Source organism: Apteryx rowi, unplaced genomic scaffold, assembly GCF_003343035.1.
Source record: "Apteryx rowi isolate R43461 unplaced genomic scaffold, aptRow1 scaffold_9, whole genome shotgun sequence".
Classification (NCBI taxonomy): domain Eukaryota; kingdom Metazoa; phylum Chordata; class Aves; order Apterygiformes; family Apterygidae; genus Apteryx; species Apteryx rowi.
In genome coordinates, this window is record NW_020451204.1 from 1,358,996 (window position 1) to 1,386,621 (window position 27,626).

Sequence of the window (27,626 nt, forward strand, 5' to 3'; positions counted from 1 at the left end):
TATAAATATTGCGCATCTCTGTCGTTGCAATCCAGACACCAGAACAAACCCTAAGAAATATAATCCAAAACCAAAATTACAGATTCTTGCAGAATCATATGTGGCCGTATTTAAAAATCAATGTTAAAAAATAAGATAGGGGACATATTTAAAAATCTCCATTAGCAGAGGAACTAGCTCATGTCCCTGTTCAGCTTTTCCTACCAGTGCAACACCTGCAAACTGTGTTGTAACAGCACTCATCGGAGAACCTAACTGGTAATGTTAGAAAATAACATATATTCTGACAGAAACAGACCTCTGTTTTACCTCTGCTTGTTTCAAAGATTTTCCAGGTGAAGTTTCCTTTGGGCCCAAGGATACAGGTTTGGRTGGGCTCTTGTTCTAGTCAAGGTATCGTGTCCAACCGACATTTAAATCTGCTTCCACAATGTAAAACAAGGTCCGTTAAAGAACCGGGATCCAGAAGACCGGGGTTTGGTGCTACTGATCTCAGAAACAGCTGACGGAAATGCATCTCAGCAACGTTCATTTGTGATGGTTATTTGCAGAACATGCTTACCTCCATGTCACTCTATATATTACACTTCAATGAACAAAAAGAGTTTCTCACAGCTTCTGCATTTAAGCACCTGACTCAGAGAATAAATATCTTCCACTGAGGGAAGACATGCAATAAAARCAAAAAGGAGGTAACAGAAAGCTAGCACTGCAGGGCATTGCTGGGTGGTCGCTAGAAGAGTTTTTTAGTTGCCAGTGTAAACAGTTGTGATCATGAGGATTGAGTAACTCCCTAAGCAAAAGGATGAAGCAGAGAGCTTAAATCCTGCTCAGGAGTTCTCTCTCTTGCTCTGGAGCTCCTAACCATGTTGCTGAATGTCGTGATAGGGGTGAAAATGCAAAGTCTTGCATTCCCGGACTCTTCGTTCAGAGCCCAACTACTCTGCTTCTCACTTCCACTGGAAGGGAGAAGCAAAGATCACATCAAGCCACGGAGGCAGCGTAAAGAAGTTCTACCAAGACTCATTTAGTACAGTCACATCCAACTCTTATCAGCGTGGAAGACAGCAATTCCTGCAGAGATTAAAGACACCGAGGAGACGAGAGAATTACAGTTGTAAGAGCAGTGGTTTACACTTACCCTGTTGGATTACTTGCTCACTTGCTTGCTCTTGCCTACAGGAGACCTAGCTGCTGACAGCACAGATGAAGGAAAGTGCCCATTTCAAAGTTCCCTACAAAAATGTCAATCAAAACTTCATAGTTGTCACAGCTGCCCCCGTGAGAACTTTAAAAATCCTAATCCCTCCTATACAGAACCTTGGAGCATCACTTTCATAAAACACTCATCATCACCCAACCACAACATGGACTCTGTTTAAAAAAAGCTAATGAAATTGGCTCTGCTCACGAGAGCGGAAAGGTAGTTTTGGCAAGAGTACCTAAAGTCATTTAAAAGCTTTCCCATTAAGACGGCATGTTGCTYGTCCCTAATACATGGGTCAAACAGCAACCAACTTTAAGCAGGATCTACCATCAAATCAATAGATGCGTAGTCAAAACGCCAGGGATGAAGTTGGAAGAGTTTTCACACAGCCAGACAGTACCATTCTCACCATCCATCCAGCAGCTGTCAGTGGAGGAATTTCCAAAGACAGTTCTAAGAACATAAAAAGGCTATGCCATCCCCATATTATCACAGGAACAACTTACAAGTGTGAGAAAAGAGATGTCTGGAAAGCAAAAGAAGACAGAAGACGACATTAATGGAAAACAGGGAGGAAAAAAAACCACCAGAAATACTCACCAAAAAAAAAAAAAAGAGAGAGGACATGTCTATAGATCTGGAGTTTTCACACTTATCTTCCCACCTCGAGCAGAGCTATGAGCACAATTGTGTCATTCAGCTCTGGCCTTTTGAGATGAAGGGCCACGTGAGCCAAAAACCGTTCACCGTGCATCTGTTCTTTACAGCCCGGGACAGACCATGAACAAGCCAGAGCGACCCCGTACCGGAGAGGAAGGCTCCGTCCCTGGAAGCAATCCATCCTGCAGGCATCGCAGAGGAGCGTTTATACGACCGCAGGCAACGGGCTGGCCAAAGCCGTTTGAAGCTTATTGACATCTGCGGGGGCACTTACTGGCACGGGGGTATTTTAACATTACTGTTTTCTGAGCACTCTGCCAATAAGTATTAGCACATCATGTACGCAAAGCAAACCCCGTTAGACGTRATGAAGGTGCATGCCTACCCCATCACCCAGCTACTCAGCTAAATATTCCTGCAGTTAACCATGATGTAAGTATACGGCTTTACATCATCCAAACACAACTGCTTGAAAACACAGAAAGAATTAAAAAATTATATAAAAATATCTGTTTTTAAAAACAGCTCCCTTAACAGAACGGCGTTACTGCAAATCATACGTAGGATGCGTTTCTACTGCTTTTTTGCTATTTAAAAACTGTAAATGTTGTTATTTCTCAACCATGAAGACACACTTAAGCCAGTAAGTGTTACTACTTCTAAAGCCATCCAAACTCACAGAAGCTAAATCAAAACAGAAAAGATTTTGCCTTTTCAGAGACAAGGAGTGTATGGAGCCCACCTCACCCCCACAAACGAGGTGTTGGAAACACTTGTTCCTGTATCACTGACACACTCATTAAATAAATTTGTTTTTTTCTTCTTCTAGTAATTACTGCAACAACAGTAAGTCACATAAAACTTCAGTGCTTTACCACTGACATCTTATTTCAGTGCTGTACTTACTTTGCTTTACCTCTCGGGCAAATTCAGCGCTTGAAAATCAGCTCGACTACAGGTGGTGTAAAACCAGAAAGAGTCACCATATGGAGATCCATATGCTTTGGCACTATATCAGCATGTGACAGAATACGGGGATAAGATCTCTGAACAGCTCAGGGACTCTGTATTTTACTTCTCTCTCTGACTGACCTCACGTATTTAAATTTTAATCCCATGCGACATCCAGCATTCGAAATACTGTACAAGACGTCGAGTGTACAGGAGCCAATTTTTACTCTTTCACTAATGTGAAAGTTTCAGAGTTGGGCAGAGAGCGAGAGCACCAAATCATTACRGATTTTAATATGCTGTTAGCAGCAAGCACTCACAGAGTCCCTTTGCAGCAATCCTGTGCAGACACCTGCCACAAGACCCCGGCTTGCGGCTGTGAACAGCCGCTGTAAAGTCACTACAACTCATGAAACGGGTCCAACTCTGGAAGCACTGCAAGCTTCGCAAGCTCCCACCTCGGTCGCGTGTATCAGCTAACTTTAGAAGATAACTATGTATAAGATTTGGCATCCTGCTTGCACAAAGATCTTGCACAAAGATTTGTACCTAACTGTAATACAACACATTGAAACTCAAAATAGGAACTAAACTCACTTGCTTGGGTTTAACACATCAATGGTTTTCATGCATCTCACTTTAATCTCACATAGGCATTTAAGAGGAACCTTTTTCACACCTAAAAAAACTTTCAGACAAAGCTCAGCCTCAGATCCCTTTGCTTTTGTCACTGGTACAAGGCAGAATAAGAAAGTGCAGAATGAAGGACAAGATTTATCCTCCTAATAACCTAAATCTGATCTCCATGTTCTTTCATACCACTAAATGCAGAGATAACTAAGACATGCTCCTCCAGAAAAATAAACTGGGAAGATAACAGAACACTTTTTTAAAGACTTCAACCCAGAGGATCAATATCCTGTTGCTTAAGAAAAGGAATGTAAAAAAGACTGGGTTTTAATTTCCATTTCAAGAGCTGGGTTCAACTTCACCTACCATTCAGCAGCAACTAAAGTGCTTTTTAATTTTGTCCTAGTGCCAAAGCATTCAGCGAACAACAACCAAAAGGACAAAGCCAAAGTTCAAAGATACAAGATACAAAGCAGAGCTGCCGCTCTGGTACAGATGGGACACTGAGCTGTAACCTCATTTAATTTGTTGCAAGGAGATGTATTCAGAAATTCCTGCTAATGATGAAGAAAAAAGAAGAATGAAACGGGCACGCACTGAAAAATCAAGGCGCCGGAATCAGAGAATTTAGGGAAATGGCTCTCACACAAAGGGGTAATGAGTGTATGGTGGACATCACTAAGATAGGTCATCTCGCCCACAAGCATTTTACAAGAAATCAATTTATCCACATGTTGAAAGGATTACAGAGGCTGGGGTGAAAGAAGCAAAAACAAAGAGACACAGGAGCATACACCGGCTTTTCAGGTCACCCAAGATTTGAGAAATTGCCACAGGTCCTGAAATGAATCGAACAGTTGGTAGCATCCCATACTGCTACCTGAGCACAGACATGGGTTTCTCCCGAACTGTTCCCCCAGCACCGTGCTTGGAGCAACAGAGCAGAAATGAAGAAGAAAAACATATCATAGCTTTTGACTTTTCCTACACGACTGCTTTTAGTAGCTATATATAAAGTAGCTCCTAGATTAGCGATGGGTAGTATCATTTGATTCTTTCAAGACAGCAATACCAAAAATAGGTCACAATACTGCTGAATCCTTTGGGAAAGGTTTCAAAGGGAATTCAAGAAATTATGTGTTACACCAGGGGAGTCTGTCGTTTCACATCTGTTCACTGCCTGTTGGATCAGGTATACCAGGGAAACGTCACCCGGTGGAGAAGGCAACGTTACAAGGTGGCCCTGGACTATCCTACTCCTCTGCTACTAACCTGGGGTACGAGACCTGCAATCCCTGCACAGGAAACCCGGACCCCAAACTGCTGGAGCAAGAACGAGGAATGCTACTAGCTGCGAGGTGGGACTATGACAAAGGACGGAGTCTCCTTTCAATCCAATCCCCTTCCAGTTAGGGCAAAAAAGCCTACAAAAAAGACACAGAAGGCAGGAACCTTTCAGAAGAAAAGCAATCGGAAGCAGAATGCCAGATGAAGCATAAGGCGAGTTATACCAGCTTTAGTATCTAATAATTTTGATATTTGGTATCACATATATTAGAATTCAGATATATTTTTAAAAGTATAACATTTAATATTATCCATAATGGAATCAACCTCAGAGGAAAATAGCAATAGGTGTTCAGCAGCACACAGTAATCTATCAGAAAATAAAGGATACTGTATCCAACAAACTAGGGAAGCAGTTCAAGCCATGCAGTGAGAATTTGTGGATTTTGCATGATTCATCATGAATTCTGCACAAGACTCTTGGGCAACATGGATCGGTGCATACCCAAGAGAGAAAAATCCTTTCTCTGCTCTTTCTTTTAATATTCTATAGAATAGACTTAGTACTAAGATACATTGTACAAGGATCACAATAACTCATTAGTAATATTGGTAAAATACTTCAAGAGCTCCTATAGGAAGAAAGCATTTAAAAGGAAAATGCTCTGTTAACTTGCCGTTTTGTTAACTTGTAGAGCTGGCAATGGTCCAGAGAAAAAAAGGGTAGTTAGCACAATATATTGGAACTCAGAGACTAAATGAGTTTAAGAGAGATGAGAAAAACAGAGTAATACCAGGAGGATGAAAATACATTAACTAAATTGTGCCTGTGTTGAGGAGATTGAACTGTAYGCAAAAAGCCCTGGGAATTTCGGATAATAAACACAACTTCAACTCGGCAATTAAAAGAAGTATTTATAAAAATAAAGCTGTTCTTAAACTTACAGTGTTCCTTCAACACTTTCCTTAGGGAGTGGAGATGTAATTGTGTATAAACAGCTGAAATTATTCTTGTTTGTAAACTGTGCCATCGCTTTCATTCCCCTTGCGTAGTGGTCCTAGGAAATTTTCAGCAACAACTCACTGATAAATAATACCCCCCAAAAAATCCATATTTCTTCCCACCATATGTAGATATAATAAGAAAAAGGTAACTTTGATTTTGATACAGCTTACGAAAAAGGCAACATGTATCCGAACGCCACTCCTTCATGACTGTGAAGCTAGAAAATTTATACGAGGACTCTGGTTTCAACTAAAGCCTTACACCAACACAATTATTTCTCATCAAAAAGCAATCTTGCTTTGGTAGTAGCACCTTCCAATCAACTACAAGTCCATAGCACCTCACAACACGAAAGATAAAAAATTAATACTGACAAAAGAAAAAGGCGGCAGATCCACCCTTTGGTGAGTCCTTTGACAGTTATGCTTATTTTTACGCTTTCCAGAGCGCATACAGCCTTAAAATTGCTGGTTGGTAAGTGGTAAGCCCAAAGCTAAGCCTATTTTAGAACTGGACATCAACTTTGCAGTTAAAAGCTGCCTTTACATCTGCAGAGCTCCAGYGTGATGTCCTCATCTGCAGACGCTGCTATGGTCATTTGCAAGATGTGTCTGCATTGCAAAGTCCACCTGGTTTTGCCAGCAGCTTCTGCAATTCATTTTGGGGATCTGGAGACCAAATGCCTGCCATGCCATCAGAAATTTCAGAGTATAAAGCAAGCTCTGCCATCCCTGTTCATGCTGTAGTCCATTTAGCCCTACGTTAAGCACTGCAAGCTCTCAAACACAAGGTCTCTTCCCACCATCCTGTTCTTCATTTTCTTCCAATGCCCTGCTAAGCTTCATTAATGCCCCAGACATTGCCATCTGCTTCCTCAGACAAATTCAGGAGATCCTGAACCCATCACAGGTCATACGCTCTTTGAATGGGATTTTGGATATATTGCTACCCACAGACCAAAAGGGAGAAAAACACAGGAGGAAACGGGGGACTGAGCTAAGTCCTAAGGAGATGCTTCTTTGACAAAGGGACTACGCCAGCACCGGAAGCAAGACACCAGGCTAAAGAAGCCACCAGGCCAAAGAAGCCACCAGGCCATTCCGGTTTAAGTCCCCCGATTAAATCCAGGACTCACTAACGAAGGCCACGCACAGGAATTGGTGGTTCCCAATACACACGTGCTTTCCTGCTTTGTTGGTTGGAGAGCGAGCCTGCATTTTCCTTCCGTATTTTCACACTGTCTTTTGAGGGTGTAACTAGGAAATCAGATGGTGGGTCAGGCGGGCTCTTGGGAACACTACGCTGGAGCAGCAGTGCCCTGGCAGGACCTGGGTGCCAGAGGCATGACGTTAGCCTTTAACCAGGTCTCATGGCAGCTAAAGGGGACGGAAGCACCTTGGAGCTGCCGTCGGAGCTAGTTAAAGGTTAACCTTAACTCTCCTCGACAGAGCAGATCTGCCCCTGACAAATACCTTACGACAGGTCTTTTTTTCTCCACTTCAGCAAGAGTTGTACACTCAAATCATTAATTAGGTCTAACACCAGTGAGGTCTATGGTGATACTGACTCTGGTATAACACACGGTGGGGCAAAAACCGTTGAGAAAGCGCTGCATGCAGACGGTGCAGGAGGAATGGAGGGGAAATAGGCTTTTGCAAAAGAAAATTGTTCACACGAGTGCTTCCCCATACACAGTGCACACCAGCACAGCAAGGCTTACCTTAACTSGCTTCAGCTGGAAAGGGTCTGGTCTCTAATGCAGAAATGCATACGCACAACCCCAAGCAGAGCATTTCGGTATGAACCCCTTTGCCTGGTGCTTGTCTCATCACTGGGTCTTAAATACACACACACATTTATATATAGAATAATTTTTCTTTCTTTTTTAATTCCAGCATAAATATGCTTTTCTCAGGGTRGAGGAATTTAGGGAATTTAGATTTAAATTACCACCTGGCGAGCTTTGTTTGGTCACGTCTGCCTGCTGCTGTGCTGCTGGGCACCACTGCYGGTTAACGGGCAATTTGAGCTAATTGCTAATTGTCAGAAAGCTCCTAGCACYGGACTGGAACCTTTTGTGCTTACAGTTAAACAAATAAAACGACAAATTGGGAAAAGCAAGTTCTTCTTCCAAGGACATATGGCCAGCCCACAGGCAGGCAGGTAGCCAAGTGTCTCCTCTGAAATTCTATAGGACACTGAATAATTTCATGGATAACAACAGCAGTAATATTTAACAACACTTTGCACTTACACTTGTAATCTACAAAAAAAAAATTAAAAAAAATCTGTTTTACATTCTACACGATATTATGTCTGAGGACGTTCACTGGCTGTCGTGGGCAAGGGAGGACGTTTGAACTGTACAYGCACAGAGCCATACGCGATTTTGAAAATGAAACGCAAATGACACCCGAGGCACCCACCGCGTTTCTGCAAGCACGTGCATGCCTGCAGGCAACAGTGCTAACTTCCACAGCCAGTGTTAGTTTAGCTATGGTGGTCTACAGACACACATGATGTTATACTAGCAGTATCATCACTTAATATCACTTGGGTTTCAGACCTGAAGACATTTCTGTTTTTTTTGTTCCTCCCCTCCCAACTGTATCAGTTGGTCTCAGCTCCAGAAATGGTTCTCAGCTCACAGCCAAGGTTGCACCAAGCTCTTCAAGGGCAGCTACAAGCAGCTTCCTTCAAAGCCTGTCCGGGGTTACTGTGTCCTCCCAATGGCTCTGCACCCACCTGAGGATCTCCTGAGCTTAAAACACATCCCATCATCCCTTATGCCAAAATTTAACCACCGTTTTTCCTGCTGAATGGTGGAAGCACTTGTCTGTCCTCTGAGTCCACATATGCAACGAGGGAAGGCTAAACTAGAAACTCTCCAAAGCTTCCCCCTGGACCTTCAGCGCAAAGTGTTACAGTTATCACCCTGAAAAACGTAAAGCCACACGTAAACTACAGTGTGTGCATGCCACCGGAGAGCTAGTCCAAGTCAGAACCATCAGCAGCCTTGGCAGAAGTGTTGTACAGGCAGGCAGAAAGCATAGAGAAAAGGGAAGAAGTAGGAGCAACGAACAAACGAAGCGTGGGCTACTGATACAGATTTACCCCAGGGATAAAACAGGCAGTGCTTGGACACATGGCTCTCCGCACTAAACACTAGTTCACATTCCCGCCCTCTTTAATGATTCCCCCACCTTCCCAGTCTTCAAAAGCGATCCTTAAATATTTCGTCTCATTAACTCCGAGGGCCTAAACACTTAACACGAGCACTGCGCTTTAGCCTAAAACCAGGTTTCTGCTCGAGTCTTGATACCAATTATGTTAAAGAAAAATGGGGAATATGCGCACGTGTTCATGCAATTAAATAGTGTGAGGATAAAAACCAGCAGAGAAAACAGTTACAAGCCCTTGATTAAGGCCTGCATTAAACTATCAGGCCCCATCAAAAACCCAGTTGATGAGTAGCTATTTGGCCACACACAGAGCTGTGATTTCCATCCACTTTAATAATCAGGGAGTTCGGATTTACTGTTAATGTGACATTGATGAACAGGAATGATGCTAATGTGACATTGATGAACCGGAATGACAGTTCAGGCTTGATTAAAATTAGCCACGGCTCTTCAGCACAGGACAAAACAGAAGGGCTTGTCATATAACTCGCAGCTCAAATCCATCTGAAGCAGAAAGAAACAAGAGGGTGAGGCAAAGGACAACATGGGAGGGAAAAAAAGAGTAAAGAAAGCCAAAACAGGATGTTCTCAGAGTAAATCCAGGGTCCTTCAATGAGTCTCATCATCTCAAACCTTCTTCCCACCGCTCAATTCACCTATTTTAGATTTGCCTGCGTGCTCCTATTAAAACAAAACCATTCCACATATTTTCTCTTTAAATCTGCTTTCTGGAAGTTCATGGGAATCCTCCGAGGTTGGTCCCTACCTGGCAGATGTTCCTCTGTCCTCCTGTCCACACTCCATCTACAGCCAGCAGGCCACCTACATGCTGCCATGTAACAAGGTCATTAAACAGTGGATTGCCTTCCACCCGTTTGAAGGCCTGTCACCTCATAACGCATGCCTCTATTTATGTAAATCCATAAAATAACAGATAAAAGAATCTGAGTGATAACATAAGCCCAGGAGGCAGAACGTGGGCACCTAGGCACATGACCTCATTCTCAGGCTTACAGCTCCTAGGGACTTCACTGGGTATCAGCACTTAGCTTGAGCACCCCAAGTTTGAAACTATTAGGTGAAATGACTTAACGACTTACGAGAGACTCCAGAGCAAGTCAATGCTGGATCTGGAAACCGAGCAGAGCAGTTTGGAGCCAAGCCCACCTCTTCAAAAGCTGGTGTCTAATGTTCAACCCTGTGTCTCATAGGAAATGCATACTGGCTCATCAAAGATACCTGGAAGATGTCACAGGAACGCTTAAGAATAATTGAGGAAAAAAACATCCAAACACATAGCCAGCTCAGAATTGGATCCTGCTCACAAATACATTTCCATAGGTTTACATTCAGTAAGGCTCTTCATGTACTTTAATCAAAGACTTCAACTTTCTACACTCCACAAACATCAATCTCGTCCCTAGCGAAGTTTTGGGAACACTGAAGATACATATTCATAGGATAATAGTCTTGTTAAAAGTCCGATGCTAACATCTCAGAACATATAGCATTTATATGGCAGTCAAAAGCAATCTCCAGATTTAGTTTCCAGCTGTGAATTAGTTGAAACGGCACTAACCTTCTGTAGTTACATTACTTGTTCCTTTTATAAACAAAATATTCTTTCATTCATGATATAATTTCCTAGATTATCCATTATTAAAATTCCCCTCTCAAAAATGAATTTACATCTGAATTATCTCATTACTTCTGAACAAGCCAATTATTGCCTCTAGTGAACAAAATAATTAGACTTGTGCTTGCTGCATTCGAGATCTTCTTCAGCAGTCCCAGTGTAATCACAGTCTCAGAACACAGAACTACATAATGCAAAAAGATACACACATATACACGCACATGCTCATGGAACAAGTAAACGGAGCGCTTTTTCYGCCTGAATATTGTTTTTCAAATGAATAGGCTAATTTTTGGTGTATATATACACTGAATTGCTCACATAGTAAGAGCCCACAATGCGAATCAAAAATTTAAGCTCTACTCATCAGTCAGTATTGACGGCAGTGAAGAACCTAATCTAATTTGTTCCTCCAAAAACAGAGTCAGCAGCCTTTACTTCTCTTTGACACTTTGTCTACGCTATACTGTATTATCGTAAACATCATAAAACACTGCTTGAAGATGGGAGCTGTTTTCTAGAAGTTGGTGAAGGGATCCATTTTTAGTGCACCATATAGATTTTAAACCATATTTATAGCAGAGACTACAGAATTTGCAACATTTAAAAGTTTCCTCCACTAGCCCTATACTGTCCCTTTGTCAGAACGGATGGTATCGTCAGCAAGCCTCTAAGCTTCTATTTCCATCGTGGCATTAATAAAAATGCTTCACTACAGGATTGCTATTTCCAGGCTCTGCACCACAATGAAATGCAGCCGTAGCTTCCCCTTGCCAAAAAACTCCTTTATGAATTMAGAACTAAATCTTAAGCCCAAAGCAGCTTGTTAAATGAAGCTGCTGAAAGCAATATCTGCCTATCAGGGTATTCATGAAGCTCCAAGTTCTAGGGTTCGACACTCTTACAACTGCTGAATGTTGATCAGTGGTATAAGGGGTGCAGGAGCTGGATAAAGTACTTGCCCTAAAGTCACACGTGAAGCTGGCACCGGCTGGAAGCAGAATCAGTCCTCAAGTCCGAGTCCAATGCTTTACCCGAGCGACCAACTTCTCCACCGCAATAGAGACCTTGCATTTATTTCTGTTTCGGATTTTTAAACAAGCAGACACAAACTATTGTTCAGCAGGAAACTGAGTCTCTACTACTTTCGAAGGATTTTGAAGATTTTAAAGACTTGACAAATACAAGTCATTATTATAGACTTGCATGGCTTTCGTGACTTTTGTGTTCTACAGGTCTCTTCAAACAYGAGAAATGCCATGCTAACATGAACGTACAACAACCATACCAACACAGGTGTCACTTACCCTTTTTAATTTTCTTCACTATTATTAGCTTTGAAAACCTACCAATAATCCCCTGAACTTTGCTGCTTGAAAATCAGTTGACACCCGAATGGTAAAATACGATCGCTTTATCATGCCGAGTACTTTCTTACGTTCCTTCCCCTACATATGTCAGCACTAGCATGCTTTTAGCAGCTACTACATCACAAATCTGTAGGGTCAGAGGTTAATGCTTTATAATAGCTGAAAACAGGGTTTCCAAGCTGCTTTCAGGTGATATAAATCACCGAGTCCAAGCTCTAGCACTTCTKGCAAGAGTGGCTACTAAAATCAAGCCAGAATGGATGTGGGGTGACCAGAGTCAAGATGGTAATTAGAGCAATATGAATTTATGGACCCAGCTCATCTGACCTACCTGGGACAGAAATGAATCTGTTTTAAAAATCGGTGCCACATATAACATAATAGTTTCCCTGCACTGAACATTGTCAACGGAAAAATAGAGCTTCCCAGCAAGGTCCCTCATGTATTCAGCRGCACAGAGAATATATTTCTAAACGTGTATTTCGATAGGCTTCGAGCTATGTAAACAACATATCTTTTGATACCGATTTGATTCCAGCACCGGACTCCATGACTCCTACTTGACAAAGGAGCTGAAGTGGAACTAAGTAACATCTTTGCACTTGTCACAGCAAGTGACATAAGAATAAAATGGAAACATGTATTTAAAGAGCAAAACAGACAGCTAAAGTCATTACTGAAGGTTCAGCATCTCATCACCAAGTGTTTTGGAGGCGTTAAAGCAATTCTTTCRCCTAAGATCGGTTATACTTTGTAAACCACATCAATACATGCAGAAGTAAGCAATGAAAACTAAAAGGCAAATATTCAAAGGAGGATGCAACAAGACTTTGCCAACGGACAGCATCAGTATCCTTGTAAATTTACTGCCACATAAGACACATCAGATCGAAAAAAAAGGAAAGGCAGGTAGTAGAGAACTGGAAGTCAGAATGACAGGTATTCAGTTATTTTCTGGATCTGCAGTTTTTTTCTGGCTTAAAAACAGTGTATGGCTACACTGCTGTCATAACAGTGGCACCGAACTGGAGACCTATTCAAGCCTCACTTCCAGCTAACCATCGATGGAAGATCAGCTGGAAGACGAGAACTTCCATGGGCTACAAAACTAATCTGGGAAGAGTCTAAACGAGTCTCTGCTAAGTTCTGTTTTATCGGCACTCGAAGACTACCAGTGCCTTCACTTCAGGAATATTAACACCACTAGAATGGTYGAGTGGGCTAGGCTTACCCATTTTTTCCATCTCTCCAACAGGGACAATGGCACCTTTACTTTACAAATCTTTGGGATGCAATTTGTTGAAAATCATTATATATCATGATTTATAGGAGATAATTGGCTATCACATCAAGAGCAAAAGGAAACAACAGCGTGGAAAGAGATGCGTTTGTGTGAACTGAGCTGTACTAGACCRCTCAGAAGAGCAGCAGGGTCACCCGCTAAGCTGAGACACTTACTAAAGTGGGGAGGACACAAAAGGTTAAGAAATACATTACTTAGGCCTTGCCATGAAAAACAAGCATCCACCATTCACCTAAATACTGGGAGAGAAGTATATGGCATCTTTCTGTCTGCAAGAATGTCGTTTTCCCAGATGAGGAAAAGAGCAACCAACTTCCATGCCTAGTCCCCCTGTAAGCGACCCTGGAGGTGTWAGATGAGAGACGCTGGAGGAGCCTGACTCCCTATTTCATTAATGAYTTGCAAAGCCTCTCCCTGCCAGCTGTCAGAATGAATACCCGGCTTTAACCTCAAAAACTTCTGAAGCAAAAAGATTCATTTTTATATTTTGTATATAAGTTAACAAGCAGAGAAAATCAGATAGCTCACATCTGCTTCTGGGGCCTCTTGGATACTTCAGTGATTCCCTGCATTAGACAGAGCAGGAATGTCTCCTGCCACGAAGCATTAACAGCACAATAGACAACATATTGGAGTATAATAAAAACAATGCAACCCTCATTTATCAGCTGGATGAGAAGCTGTCAAGGCAATCAGCTGAGTAAGATGACCCATCAGGAAAGTCTGAGAAACAGAAGATGAAGAGGTTTGGGGATTTTTTTTTCTCCTCCAATTTGAATTGATGCTACAGTACAGATGATTAGAAGTGAAAGAAATTGGAAGGAAAGCTCTTCTTTTCTTTCCTTCCCCCTCTCCCCAGCATTATTTATCGAGAGCATCTGACAGGACTTTGTAGTCTTACTTTTCCACTGAGAGAAGTTTGAACTTCTTCTTTCATTCATTTCTGCAGCGGCACTGCTCTCCTGCAGAGGATCCAGGCTATACTGCATATGCAGTCTAAAGTATTATGTTTCTCAATTTTTTTTTTTTTTAATTAATGAGCTATTTCAAATGGAAGATAACAAAAGTCTCTCTTTCCTTCTGGAAGAGTGATACAATAACACTGACAGTACCAGATGGCGTCTCCTTAGAAAGCCAGGCAAAGCAAATGCATCCGTAAGTGTCTGCAAAGTCAGGTGCAAACATCAAATAGAAAAGGTCCAAGCAAATACATACGGTTACTGCCCCTTAGAAACTAGACACGTTTGCTAGTGCTGCCAAAGAACAGAAATCTCTTCCTCCTTTCTGTTGTTTTCCCTCCTTCAATATTCTGAAATTTCCAAGAAGAGCTGAAAAAACTGAGGTGTCTTGGTATCACCAGGGAAATAATTTTCCACAGATGATTTGATCTGTGAAAACATTAACCTAACAGCAGCAGCTGCGCTCCAAAAGCAAAGGACGTCTCTGAAACAGCACAGCACCGATCATCCTCGCAGACAAGCTCTGCTGGAGAGCCTACAAAGCCAAAACTGCCATTAATTTGATATGTGGAGAAAAGCAAAGATCGTGGTCAACTGTTGAATCCAAGTGTTCATTTTGGGGTACCTACTGGGAGCAGAAAACAGCACAGTCAAAACACACACAACTCCCCAGGGACTGGTTGATCAACCAGGGACTCACTGATCAAAAAAGTGAAAAAGGTAACAGAATAGAACTCTTTGCCAGCATAACTATTTAAGGGAAGTTGCATTTTGTCCTAAAGCGTGATGTTCTTAGAAGACATTTTCCTTTTTCTCTAGCTATCAATATGTTGTGTGTCACGTTGCCTAATATTTCTCCTCTGTCCATCCATCCGCTCTGCTGATCAACCTCAAGAGATCAACTTTCCGGGCTGGTATCCCAAAGCCGGCAAGAGCACGAGCCAGGAGCTAACCAGGGCTAAGCGGTGATAATGGGAGCACCTGGCTTCAGGGCTGCCTCTTGCTGGCATCAGGTGAACCTAAGCACAAGGGACTAAATGAAAAGCTAGAAGGAAGTATTTATATTGGTATTATTGGAAGTATTGGTACTTTAAATTCTTGACAACCAACAGTTTGTCTTATTATTGAAAACGGGGTTTTATTCTCTTTTCAAAGGAAYGTCTTTGCAGCCAGTCATTAAAAAAGGCCTATTCTGTATGGCACTGTGATTGTGTTACAAGAGTTTACTCCCATCTGTTTATTTAACTTCCATTAAGGGACAAAAAACCAAGCCTTTTTAAAAATAATGCTTTCTGCCTGCGTGCAGTACTAGTTATGTTTTCACTTGTTCACACTGTAATTTGGGTATACAAAGATTATAGTTTCACCGAAGTCATGTCCAACTGTGGCCAAGGTCTGCTTAGAAGCTATCAGTCTTTCGTAAAACAATCTCCAGTCACTAGAAACAGTAAGTCTAGATCTACTTACCTTTTTTTGTTCACAGCAAGAGGAGTTGCATGACGAAAGGAATAGTATTGATAAATTATGAATAAAATATATCTGTATCAGTATTCAGAAAATGAAATTATAAACAGCATCTGCAATCACTATTTCTCTACATTATGGACAGGTATACCCACCAAGAAAATGCACTGAAAAACATTCACAAATGCATCTTGCTCATTACACAAGTGAGGAAATAAAGCAAACCAGAATCTATCGACATATGGTAAGTGGAAATAATTAAAACTAATAGGCAAGTTTATACAAGGTTAACTTTAAGGATACTTAAGGTTAGAAAAAACAGAAGCATCTTTTATAACAAAGAAACGGACTGGGATGCAGTACTGTCAACTTCTCTAATAAGCTAAGGAAAACAGATGATGAGAAGATGACTTCTCATTTGCCGCGATCTCCAGAGAAATTGGCTAGTCTCTGACACAGTGTCACTCCATGTGATATGACCGAAATGACTTGAAATGGGAAAAACATTTTAAATATTGAAGTGTACCTTGAGGAGTACTTATGCAAAACCAGCAAAGTTTTAACAGTCCTGTTCTCTGGCAAATTCTGATTACTACTGACGTTGCCCAAGAAAACAATACTGTCCCTGGTTTTGTCACTTAGCCATGCTGAATCAATACAATTAAAGAGAAAATAAGATGTTTTCTATTCCTCTGAAAACCAAGAGAATACCACCTGAATTCCCAATCTGTTTAACCTGGGCAAACCTGCCCAAAGCACTGCTACCGTAAGTAGAAGGCAAGGGGCCCCAACAGTTTGGCCAACAGCACAGTTCCTGCTCTGTGCTCTCCATGGGAATACTAGCAACTGGACACCAAGTGCACTGTATATTTTCCAATTAAAAAAAAATTCCATGTTGTGAGAAGAAAGGAAAAAAAAAAGTGAAGTCAAAATACTTCCATCCTTTTGTTTTCCACATATGCATGATCAGAAAGCATTAAGCGGGTTAAACACATTAGAGAACTGTAATAATCTGCACTCGGGGCTCAGAGTAATGGAGTCTTGCAGCAAGGCCTGACATTAACCTGCTTAATTTCACCGGTTTCGAAGCCACCGCATCCATCCCCTCGCACGGCTTCATAACCGCGTCATTAACTTCCTATGAGACAATCAAACCTCTCATTCCTGCTTGCCGCGTTTTCATCAAAACGTATTATAATTTGCTTATCCACTGTCATTTGCATCAACAGCATATTAAAATGAAGAAGAAGAGGTTTCAATCTTCTTTCCCCACATTTAATTCAATTGTATGGCCTCTCTTAGTTACAATGACTCTTCTTGGCATATAAGACATGGTTTATGCTTGTTTTAGACTGATTCAGAAGCTCCAACACCCAGCAAAGGAAAAAGGACTGAAAAAACAAAATGGGATTAAATGAAGCATTTTCCTTACTGAAAACAAAAGAACAAATAAAGCCACCCACTACAATCAATTATGGTTTTCGCCTAAAGATTGGTTCCGTTTAGCCACGAGAGATGGGCTTTGCATTACTTAACCAGCCAGCAAAGAAAGCCTGGTGTAGTTTCCTAGTAATGAAAAGAAAATAAAACAAGTATCTCATCACTAAATATTAAGATCTCTTTTAAGATAGTAGAGATTGCGGTATTATGGCAAATATCAGGCAACTCAAAAACCTAAAAGAAATTTGCAACTAAAATCTCCAAGTTCTTTTTTTCCCTGGTCTTTTATTACAGGATTCATAGTGCTCTCACAGTATCTCCAGAGGATCTAAATATTTAATAAAGCAGTTCCTAAATTCAGGTTTTTCCAGCTTTGGGTACTGCTATTCTACTAAGCCAGAGAACTGCGTCTACACCAAGGTGACATAAAGCTTCTAAAAGCACATCGAGAGCATACCTCGGCTGTATATGTAAGATGTCACAGAAATCTGATGCGTGCGCTCTAATTTAGGAACTGATCACGTCTTTCACTCGCTCCTCTGTTAGGAACTAAGCTGGTACTCTGAAAGCTGATTTTGCAATTAGCAGAGCAGGTCTACTGAACCTTGGCCACAAAGTTACTCCCGGCCTTGGTATGGTGCTGCCCAAGGCCACCAGGAGCTTCACCAGACACCTCAGATCCTGAAACGTAACACCCAGGTGCTGTTAGCAAGTGAGTGCTGACAAGAATTGAGTGAAAACCTTAAATATATTATAGCATATCACACTGGTATGGCTACGTGAGCACTGTACCCTTCTGCCTCTCCCTGCAGCACAACATATATCAGTACGGATGAGGTGAGCCCAGCTCAAGAATTTTCACTTAGATGCAAGCCCAAGACACTCCCAAGTCAAAGCAGTCACCTAACAGCAACTCTTCCCCCGTGAAAAATCATTTCAGAATTTGTCAGCTAACCCAGACTCCATGTGAAATATAAAATAAATGGCAGTTCTCTTACCTAGGCCTGTCAGGACCGTGTAAAAGTAATGGTTTTCCACACTCTGTTAACTGTGAAATTATAAAGCTTTGTCATTAATGCAGGTAACCATTACCATATATCAAGAAGGGCCTGAATTACATACATTTGTGTAAAGCCAGCATATCACGAGAAGAGCACAGGTCTTAGAGGTATTGCAAGGATAGCACGGCTTAGTGGGAACACATAAGAGAAAACAGACAGACGTACTAAATACCCAGATAACTTGCTGTTAGAAGAGCTGGTGTAACCACCAGGCATAAGCAGCAGAAATCTATGACAGCTTGGTCTAAAGAACGGAAACAAGGAATCGTTACTGGATGTAAGGAAGATGTCTAACATGAGGGCCAATATTAGTAACTGTAATGGAAGATACATTATTAAACCAGTAGAAGATAATATTAAAACTAACATTTATTTCATCACTTCTGCCTGACAAGAATAGTTGTGTGAAAAGGTAAGAGAAGAGGCATGAGAAATGGTGTCTTGGGGAAGACCTTCAGAGCAGYACCTGTCTACCACACTCTCCCACCGCTCAGACCTTCATGAACAGACCAGGCAAGACTGTCGCTATAAATTAAAGTCCTTCACTTAATGTTAACTTTCTTATTGAATATACGGGCCAAACCCTATCCAGGACAGCATATGAAATTTTAAACAAATTGTCAACCACCAGCTATGCTGCAACCGTATTTATAAGTAGATCTTACCTACTTGTGCTGTGTCTAAGATGTCCAGAGTACTTGATATCATTTCCTAACATAACACCACAGCTTCTGTGCARGGACTCTAGACTTCCAATGGAGTAAAACCATCAGCACGCAAGCCCGGGATTCAGAGACGCGGCAATTCTTGATCTTCTTTTTGTAGCATCTTTTGACTGGGCACAGGATATCCACTCTTTCAGCTCTCRGACAAGACACCCCCTGTTTTTCTCCTACCTTAAACAGAGGTATTCTCTGTATTTCAGATCCCTATCCCTACTCAACAGGACAAAAGAGCATTTATTGTCTTTTTTGCTCTGCGGTCATAGCATCTGAAATYAGGCAAGTGCCTTTGTCATGTAAAGCTGAAGGCCAGTTACAGTGGGTGATTTAAGGCTCTGAGAAGGGATCAAGTTCCTGAAGATTATTAATAAGAAAGAATATAAAGCATTTAACTATAGTACAAACCAAGATAAAGCCCTAAAGCGATTATATAAACTTTTAAAAATGAGATAAGCTCCAAAAACAACAACAGGAGAAAATGCTGTAAATAATCTCTGCAAAAACCTCCCTTGGCTTTTACGTTTAATACACTATTCTATATTCCAAACAGGCTCTAAGAGAATATAACAGTAGTAAGACACTACATAATTGCAAACACAATACAACAGTATAGATAAGTGCTCAATTTGGTATGGTTAATGCAATAATACGAAACTGGTCTATTGAAACTAAAAATTACAGCCTGACATCTGTGTTYGTGAGAGTAATGCAACGGGGTATTCAGATACAGCGCACCTCCTTATCACACCTCTAAATAAACATTTGACTTTCTTCGGTTTATCTACTACGCTTGCAGAGTATGGAAAGGCCTTTTGTTGAGTCTTTTTTTTTCCCCCCCGGATACGTGGAATACCCAACACAGCACTGAAGCCATCAATTAGGGACAACAGATGTGTGCTAACGCAACCAGAACCGTACCAGATACGCGTTCGGAAAGATATCCGGCAGTACGGCGTCCCCTCTTTACATACACGCACGCCAGCTATTAGCACTAATAGAGTCCTAAGCRCTTCTGCTTCACGGAACTAATTAGAAAGCAAAGGGTTGCAGGATGTACATTGGCATCTAGATGCTGAGGTGAAGGTTGCATTTAGAAATATCTAATGGATGATTAAGCCAGAGAGGGGAATAATATAACAAGCCACTGTTGGTGAATTATTTAATTTTTGCCTGCTGTACCGCAATGCTCCACTTAGGAATTAATTTGAAAGATAGAAAAATAAAGATGAAAACAATGCAATGGATTCTGGCAACATAAGGTTGCTTCCCATATGATGTGTGATAGTTTATCATCGCAGGCTAATTTACACRTCTGCAGATTTTTCTCCCCCCGCCCCGTCCCCCAATATCTATAAATCTCACAATTAAGAAGTTTCTCTATTGCATATAAGCCCTGACTCTCCAAAAAGCCTTTAAATACTTTAACAACACAGGCATCAAAACCAAGCTTCAGGCACAACTACAAACTCAGTACAGAGACTCTTTATTAGATTTCCCAAGCTGTGCTCTATGATAASCACAATTTTAACACACCGAAAGCTTTCTGGAAGACCCTTCAGAAGAGGCGCTCTGCCCAGATGCCAGATCCAGCTTTACTGGGTTAACAGGACCACAGACCCACCGAAGGGACACATGGATGACACCAGGGCACAGTTCGTTTCTTGGCCGGGACATTCAGAATAGAAGATTAAGCACTATTTTTTTTAAACTCAATCTTTCACACTAGTTTCTCCAGCTGTAGAATTCCTCAGCAAACTCTGTTCAATATTTGCACAGCACGGATTTTAAAAACGATGGTTTTGCTCAGGTAGATCTCTATTTTAGGGTTCCACAAGGTCACTGAGAAACTGCACAGTCCTGTCGGGCTGAAATAACTAAACATGCATGAAAAAAATAGGGATGTTTCCAAACCAAGTGGATTTTGCTTGCTTTTTGCACATTGCATTGGAAAAAACTTCTTTAAAATGTAGTGACTCCCTTCTGTGTAGGCACACCGTATGAACTATCTGACAGCGCGGCCCCTGAACTCCTACACACTGTAGAGTATGCTTGTTTACACTGCAGTCATTAGCTAAAAATAAGTAACTTTTTGCCAACTAGGTTCTCACACTTCAGCAGTAACTAAAAAACCACTAATTCTTATTTCGCATGACTGGCAGCTGACCCCAGGCTTCTTGCTATCTTATAAACGCACACTGGCGACGTGCTACTTACTTAACTTAGGGTCAAGTCAAACCGGCGTTTTACCTAGCTGAGGGGAAAAGCACTGAGTGCATTATCAACCAATTATTACYGAAATTAAAGTTTCTCCACATAATGTCAACATATCTCCCATTATCAAAGAAATAGATAGCTACAGTCGAGGGAAGAGCCATTTGAAATCACTCACATACTCATTAAACACACAAAGAAAGTGCCATTTGTTCCATTTGTTCACACATTTCTAGGTGCCATAGAGGTGCAATGAATACAGCGCTCATGCAAGGGAGCCCGTCCAATAGCTGCTGCTAATAATTAAGTCAAACACAGGCACATGATCTGCRCAATTAAAATTCCCAAAGAGGAGCACAGATGCACTCTAAACCCCCCAATCACTTGGAATATTTTTGATATTGTGCAAAAGAAACCAGCTACTGAGCATTAAGTCTTTGTTATTATACTATTAAGTAATTACAATGAAATTTGAAAACACTAATGAGTTCTTCAGAAAGCATTTGCCATACCCAATATTTAGTGGAAAAAGAATCAGGCTGCATTTCTCCAGAAAACCTGAAACAACTTCCCTCAAGCAGCTGTAAAAGTCTTATATGGAGAAAACACCCAGAAACATCTGGTTTCAACAACAGCTCAGCATTCATGGTGACTGGATGGCTCAAGAGACCTGGCCAGGGAAGCATGACAGTCTGGGAAACCCATACACAGAGCCGGAGTTCAGTTCCAGACCCCTGGGTACACATKCATGTGAGGAACCACCAACTCCACTTTGAACACGGGGCTTGGTTACCTTCCCTGCCATCTTTTATTTATGAAATGAGATACAAACATGGCTATTAATAATGATAAAGAGTAACTGAACTTTGCTCAGTGTCCTTTTGAATGATAAAATCTTGGGAAGAAAGCTTCATCCGCACACTCCCCTCCCAAGACGAGCCAATTTATCCAATTCTGCTCATCGCTGGAGAAGTAAAACCCAAGGATGCCATGACAGCTCCAGTCACTTGATGAACCTGTGAACCCCTTGACAAAAAGGGATCAGATGTCATAAGCCAAAGGGGGTCTTTGCCTTTTTAGGAGGAGGCTGCGTAAGGAACTGGGGAAAGACAGTATCCACAGACCAAAAGAAAAGACACGTCAAGAGAGAGCAGTCCTGGGACTCCCTAAAAATTCTGTCCTAACGCTTCAAAATGCTCCAGGGAAAAGTGAGGCAAAGAAATGTCTTTCGTTTTGTCTAAAAGTGTATTTGTTTGGTGACAGATAAAATGGAAAGACCAGAGCCCTTCCAAAATATCTTTCTGCTTCACCATATAACTTGCAAATTCAGATTACTCGGAGATTCCTAGAAATCCACAGGAAGGGTGGACAAAGCTACTAGCAAATTTAAGGTGGTCAGCAATAACCTTTGGGGCCTTTGACTCTGTAGTCCAACTCTTTGTATAAGAAGGTGGCCTTGCCCAGGACATGTCCAGAGAAAAAGCCCGTACGGTTGGCCACAACAGGCACTATCATGGAGTCCATGCACATTAGACTTAGTATCCAGCTAGAGATAGCTAGACGCAGGCACAGTTTCGGAGGAAGGCACAGTTTTCACAGCACTGAATCGTTCATTCAATTGTTTCCTCATTAATGCGCCCCAGCTGAGATGTTTGAGGCAGCTACATTGGACTAACAACCAAAGCAAACCCCTTGCTTTAAAGGCGTATCCAACATGCACATCATGTCCTTCTACTACCTCCTCACCTGATGGCCCTTGTAACAGAAGAAAAACAATAATACTCCTCTGTTACACTGCTACAATCTCATGTCTAGTGACTTGAAAGAAGACGGTCATAACAGAGAAGACAGAAAACACGCCATTTATCCCTTCTGATCAAAAAACAACATGATGTTGGGGTAACGGTTCACTGGCCAGGTTCTTACAGGTGATATAGCTCTTGATCTGCTGAGCTGCTATGAAAAGAAAAAAAAAAAGAAGGAGGGGGAATTGGGAAGGTGATAAGAGAGCAGATTTTGAGTCAACCAACAGCAGAACAAGCACAATGTATTCTCAGGTGCCAGGTCTGTGCTATAACGTGTACAAAAAGCGGTCACCCTGTTATCTCAAACCTTTCGCTGAGATGCATGCAAGCACCCTCAAACGCCTTCATTCTTTTCAAGCTCCAAAAAAATAAAATAAAATAAAATAAAACAAATTTGAGATTTAAAAGCCTACAGACTTGAAGCTTAAAAGTTCTGGTGCTTCTCAAAGGCACTTCTCTTTCTCCATCTCCAACCTCCACAAAAATACTTTTGCCTATCTGTATATTCACATTATTACTGGATGCAAAACCTTCTCCTATGACGCTCTCCTCTTGTGGAAAAAAAATAATCTTATTCCTAGTACTTTCAAATAATAAAATATTCTAATACTGTACATGACACATTAAGTAAAAACTTCAACAACAATTTACGCACTTAGTCCTAACAGCACTTCAGAAACTGTTAGCCTCTGTGTCTTCATAACTCTAAGTCATGGTATTTTATTGATTAACGTTACATCTTAATTCTACAGAAGGAAATCACCTTCTCAACACACATTTATCCCTCTAGAAAAGGCAGGGTATAATGGATATACGAATTTTTTTTGCAATAAATTCTGAAATATCATACACAGATATACAGGATTGTGACGCTACACCTTAAACGCATATATTGGACAGAACGAACAGCAGCTAACATAAAACCAAAAGATGTAATATTTTAATCCTTTAATTAGGTAAGAATTACTTTCTTCCCCCAACAGTTTGTCCTTATTAAGGAGAATTCAAGACATCTACAGATCCTCCAACTGTTATTCAAACTCTAAGCCATACGAGTCTTTCAAGCATCTGGTGTGTTTTATGCTCTGTGGCAGTTTCTTTAGCTTCGAATTGAATGATTTATTACCATATAACCTAAGCCTCTGATGAGATTATGCTGCCAATTTGTGCCTCCTCTGCGAAGAGAGGTCTCCTGGAACCCAGGTTTTGGGCTGAACGCGGTGAATCTCAATTAATGGGTGACCTTTACGAGACAAGGGAAATGTTAATTCATGCTCACCTAAATGGCTTTAACCCTCCTTGAAAGCAGGGCTTTCGAAGGCTGCCCACTCCTCTGTCACTGTAAAGTTTCATTTCAACATTATCAAGATAAAAAACTCTTCAGTGTAAAAAATGTATATATACATCAGTCAAAGCAAAAGGAGAAAATCTAAATGCTAATAGAGCTGTCCCTGGTGCATTTTTTATATTACTTGAAAAACAATGGCTTCACATTTTTAAGGGGCTTCAGATGCTGCTTAGAGGCATGAGAATGACAGGGCCAGAGACGAAACACGTCTTTGCCTCCAAGGCTGGGCAAGAGAAACCGCTATTGCCTCTACCCTCGCCCTGAAGGTATCTGTTATAATCCCCAACCCCCTGTGATAACAACTTTCTTGAGGCATCTCAGCTTGGGGAGTATAAAATTAGCAGAAGAGGCAAGTAGTAGTTCAGTCTCCACAGACAATTCAGTTTGCCTTTTTTTTTTTTTAATTAGAATTAGCAAGTCTATCAAATAGGAGAAATAAAAGCAGCGTTTCAGCAATGTATTTACTGTTTTGCTAATTAAGTTGGTGAAAACAAAGTTCCTGAAATTGCAGACAAGTAAACAAGAATCTGACTTGCATAAAGAATGGATTTGATCAAACTTCAGTAGGATGCTGAAACTCCTGAAAAATCCAGCTGTCAGCAAGATCTCAACACAAAACGTAAGCCCCTCAAAGCACCTTAGAACATGCTATTTAGCAAGGCAGATTTAAATAAAGGAGATATATAATGCCATCATAACAACTTCAGAATGAACTGGATATTCAAAGTAAAGCAACCATTCTAGAAAGAACTCTCAATATATAAATCTCTTCCAAAATGTCTCTTCAMGGATATATATTGCAATTCTGGCTAACGTGGTCACTAAAGGTCCCAAAAGAACAGGATGACTGGTTAACATTAACTAAGTCAAATTCCAAAACAGTTAAATATAATTAACTGATCTGCATTTCCAACAGATACYGTATTCTTTCATTTCTTCATGTTAATTCTGCATACAGCGGAGTTGCACAGCTTTTAGTAATTGCTGCTCTCTGATTCAAATGAGCATAAACTATTATCGTTAAGAATAACAGGAGATACCTGCAGGAATCTAAACCTGCGGTACCAAAAGCACACTGGAATGCCATCCTATCAACCAAAAAAAAMCAAGGAAGCAATCTAAAAACACTTCTTAAACCAGTCAAGGAAATGGCTTTGCAGCAAATACTGTCCTAAGGAAAGCCAGAGCTCAAAAATAGGATTTTGGCTTCAGATGAATAAAATTTTAGAAGAGACAACAGCAGTACTATCCACTTAATGACCTACGGATGCTTTTTCATTATTTCAGGTTGTCACAGCCTGCTTCCATCAGTGCAGCAATGAATATTCTTCAAAGAGAGAAGAGTGGATGATCAGAAACCAGAACTGCTCAGACCAAAGCGAGTGAATCTTGATCCTAAACAGCAAGACAAAACTGGTATAAATAAACAGTTTACTACTGAACATCAGGCAAAGGCACAAATTCTAGGAGAGTAGGGACCTCTCATACGGTGAGAATTCAGATCACAGTGAGAAGAGTACTTGTTTGAATGTATCGTAGTTATTTTATTGCCGGGTGTACCGATGAAATGYTTCCACCGCCCTTCGGAAAAGGAAAGCTTGATTTATACATCTCAACCTGGGCTACATCTTACTGATGCAGCACAGTCACCGCTGGGCACACACCGCCCCAGAAAGTTGTGCATTGGATGATACAAGGAAAAAGGAGGGAAGATACTCACCAATGCAGATAAAGTCGATTTAAAGACAAAATAGAAATATGAAAACATACGGGCTGGTTTTAACAGGTATCAGGAACTTGCATAACTGACTGAATTAAACTGAAATGGCTCAGTACCTCCAAAAGCCTAGTACTTATTGAAAAAAAAAAAAGAATACAAAACAGCATATTAYAGTACACAGACATAAACATTTCCTACCTTTTCTGCTTTTATCTGCATAGCAGAATGTAATTCTGCAACGTCTTTGTATATTCACCACAAAGCCTCCAAATTCTTTAGTAAGCCCAAACCCAAAACTGCAAGCAGTTGTAAATAAATACCTTGAAAACCAATGCCAGCTTTCCAGACAAGGGACATGGTGACAGAGCAACCCCAGAAAACCAGAACGTCTATCTGTCAGACTTCTAACGAGACCCAAAATATATCTGGCCAGACCAGCCACCCAGCAATATTAATAAGAATGAAGCATCCATCTGCTTAAGTATTTTATAAAATGAGCTTTTTTCAGTGCTCTTCCTCACGTCAAGAGGGGACTGAACCTCAACASTAGTAGCTGATGCAGGGAGAGTCGTGAAGATTGAAAATCAAAGCTGGTGAAGGAACTCATAACCGATCCCATCAGCTTTAATTTTTAGTCTTTGACAAGCTCATCTACTGATACAAGATCTTGATGTCCTGGTATTTTTGTTTCTCATACTTTAAAAAAAAAAAAAAAGCAGATAATGTGATATCTGACAATCTACACAGCGGAGTATTAAAAGTCATTTGGTTCTGTGGTGAGCAGAGCAGTATATGGGGCCAAAGATTAAAGGAAGAGGAGCTTGAAGCCAAGACTGAGGATTTATTTAGAAGCCCTAAAAGGGGATCCGAAACCCAATACCAAAGAGTGCCGTAGTTTAAGATTGGGAAGGGCACATTAGGGAACACAGCGCAAACGAGGTGTGCTGCCAGACTTGTACGCGGTCCAACGTGTAAAGATAAATYGATGCTGCAAGCTAGGACCGAGCTTCCTTAATAATTTATTCCTTAATAATGCAGAAAAGGATGCAATAGCAATAGCATTACGCGTTCCTATGCATAGCAATAGCCATGCACACTGCCAGGAAAGCCTGAGACATGGCTGCAGCTTGTGCTATGCCTTTTCGTGTCCTACGTGGCGCAAGCAATGACACTACCTTCACGCTGCCCTCTTTCATTAACCATTTCATTCAAAAATACCGAAACAAATACAATAAAAAGAACGGCCTGAGAACCGTATGGCCATTTTAAAAAGCGAAGCCAGCCAGCCAGCCGGCTCCGATCCCCCCCTCTCTTGGGGGGATGCTAAACAGCAGCCTCTGAACGCTCAGGCCGCAAATATTGATCAGCTATCAAAAACGACTGGTACTTCCTTGGCCTCTTCAAAGCCAGAGAGCCGATTTCACAGCCCAAGCCTGACTTGCAACACCGTGCGCCTTCCCGAGGAGTGAGAACAATTAAGTGGGAGACATAAAAAAAAAAACCCAAACCCAGGGCGTTTTCTACAAGAGCAACACAGATGCCCTGCTTCTTTTCACAGCCCCCGAGGTCTGATGAAGGTCAGCCTTTAATAAGCCATAATATAAGTCTTCAGATACAACCAACAGATCAGAAAATGGTTGGGAAAAAAAAAAAATGTACGTGCC

The 27,626-nt window shown here is 41.2% G+C and overlaps 1 protein-coding gene across 15 annotated transcripts in view; it reads right to left on the reverse strand.

Annotated features, from left to right (window-relative positions):
* Positions 1-27,626, reverse strand: part of EXOC4 (exocyst complex component 4) — a 391,280-nt gene that overhangs the window by 250,208 nt on the left and 113,446 nt on the right. Inside the window, exons 10-11 of one of the 15 annotated variants that reach the window (XR_003257736.1) lie at positions 10,024-10,162; positions 9,363-9,427 (exon numbers count right to left, since the gene is read on the reverse strand). The exons of 13 other annotated variants lie outside the window; for them this stretch is intronic. Coding sequence is in view for 1 of the 2 variants with exons in the window: in XM_026091159.1 (XP_025946944.1) it covers positions 25,594-25,637 (44 nt within the window). In the remaining variant the exon portion in view is untranslated. Of the gene's footprint in view, positions 1-9,362; positions 9,428-10,023; positions 10,163-25,490; positions 25,638-27,626 lie in introns of those variants that run through there. One more of the 15 variants, XM_026091159.1, reaches the window with a different exon arrangement.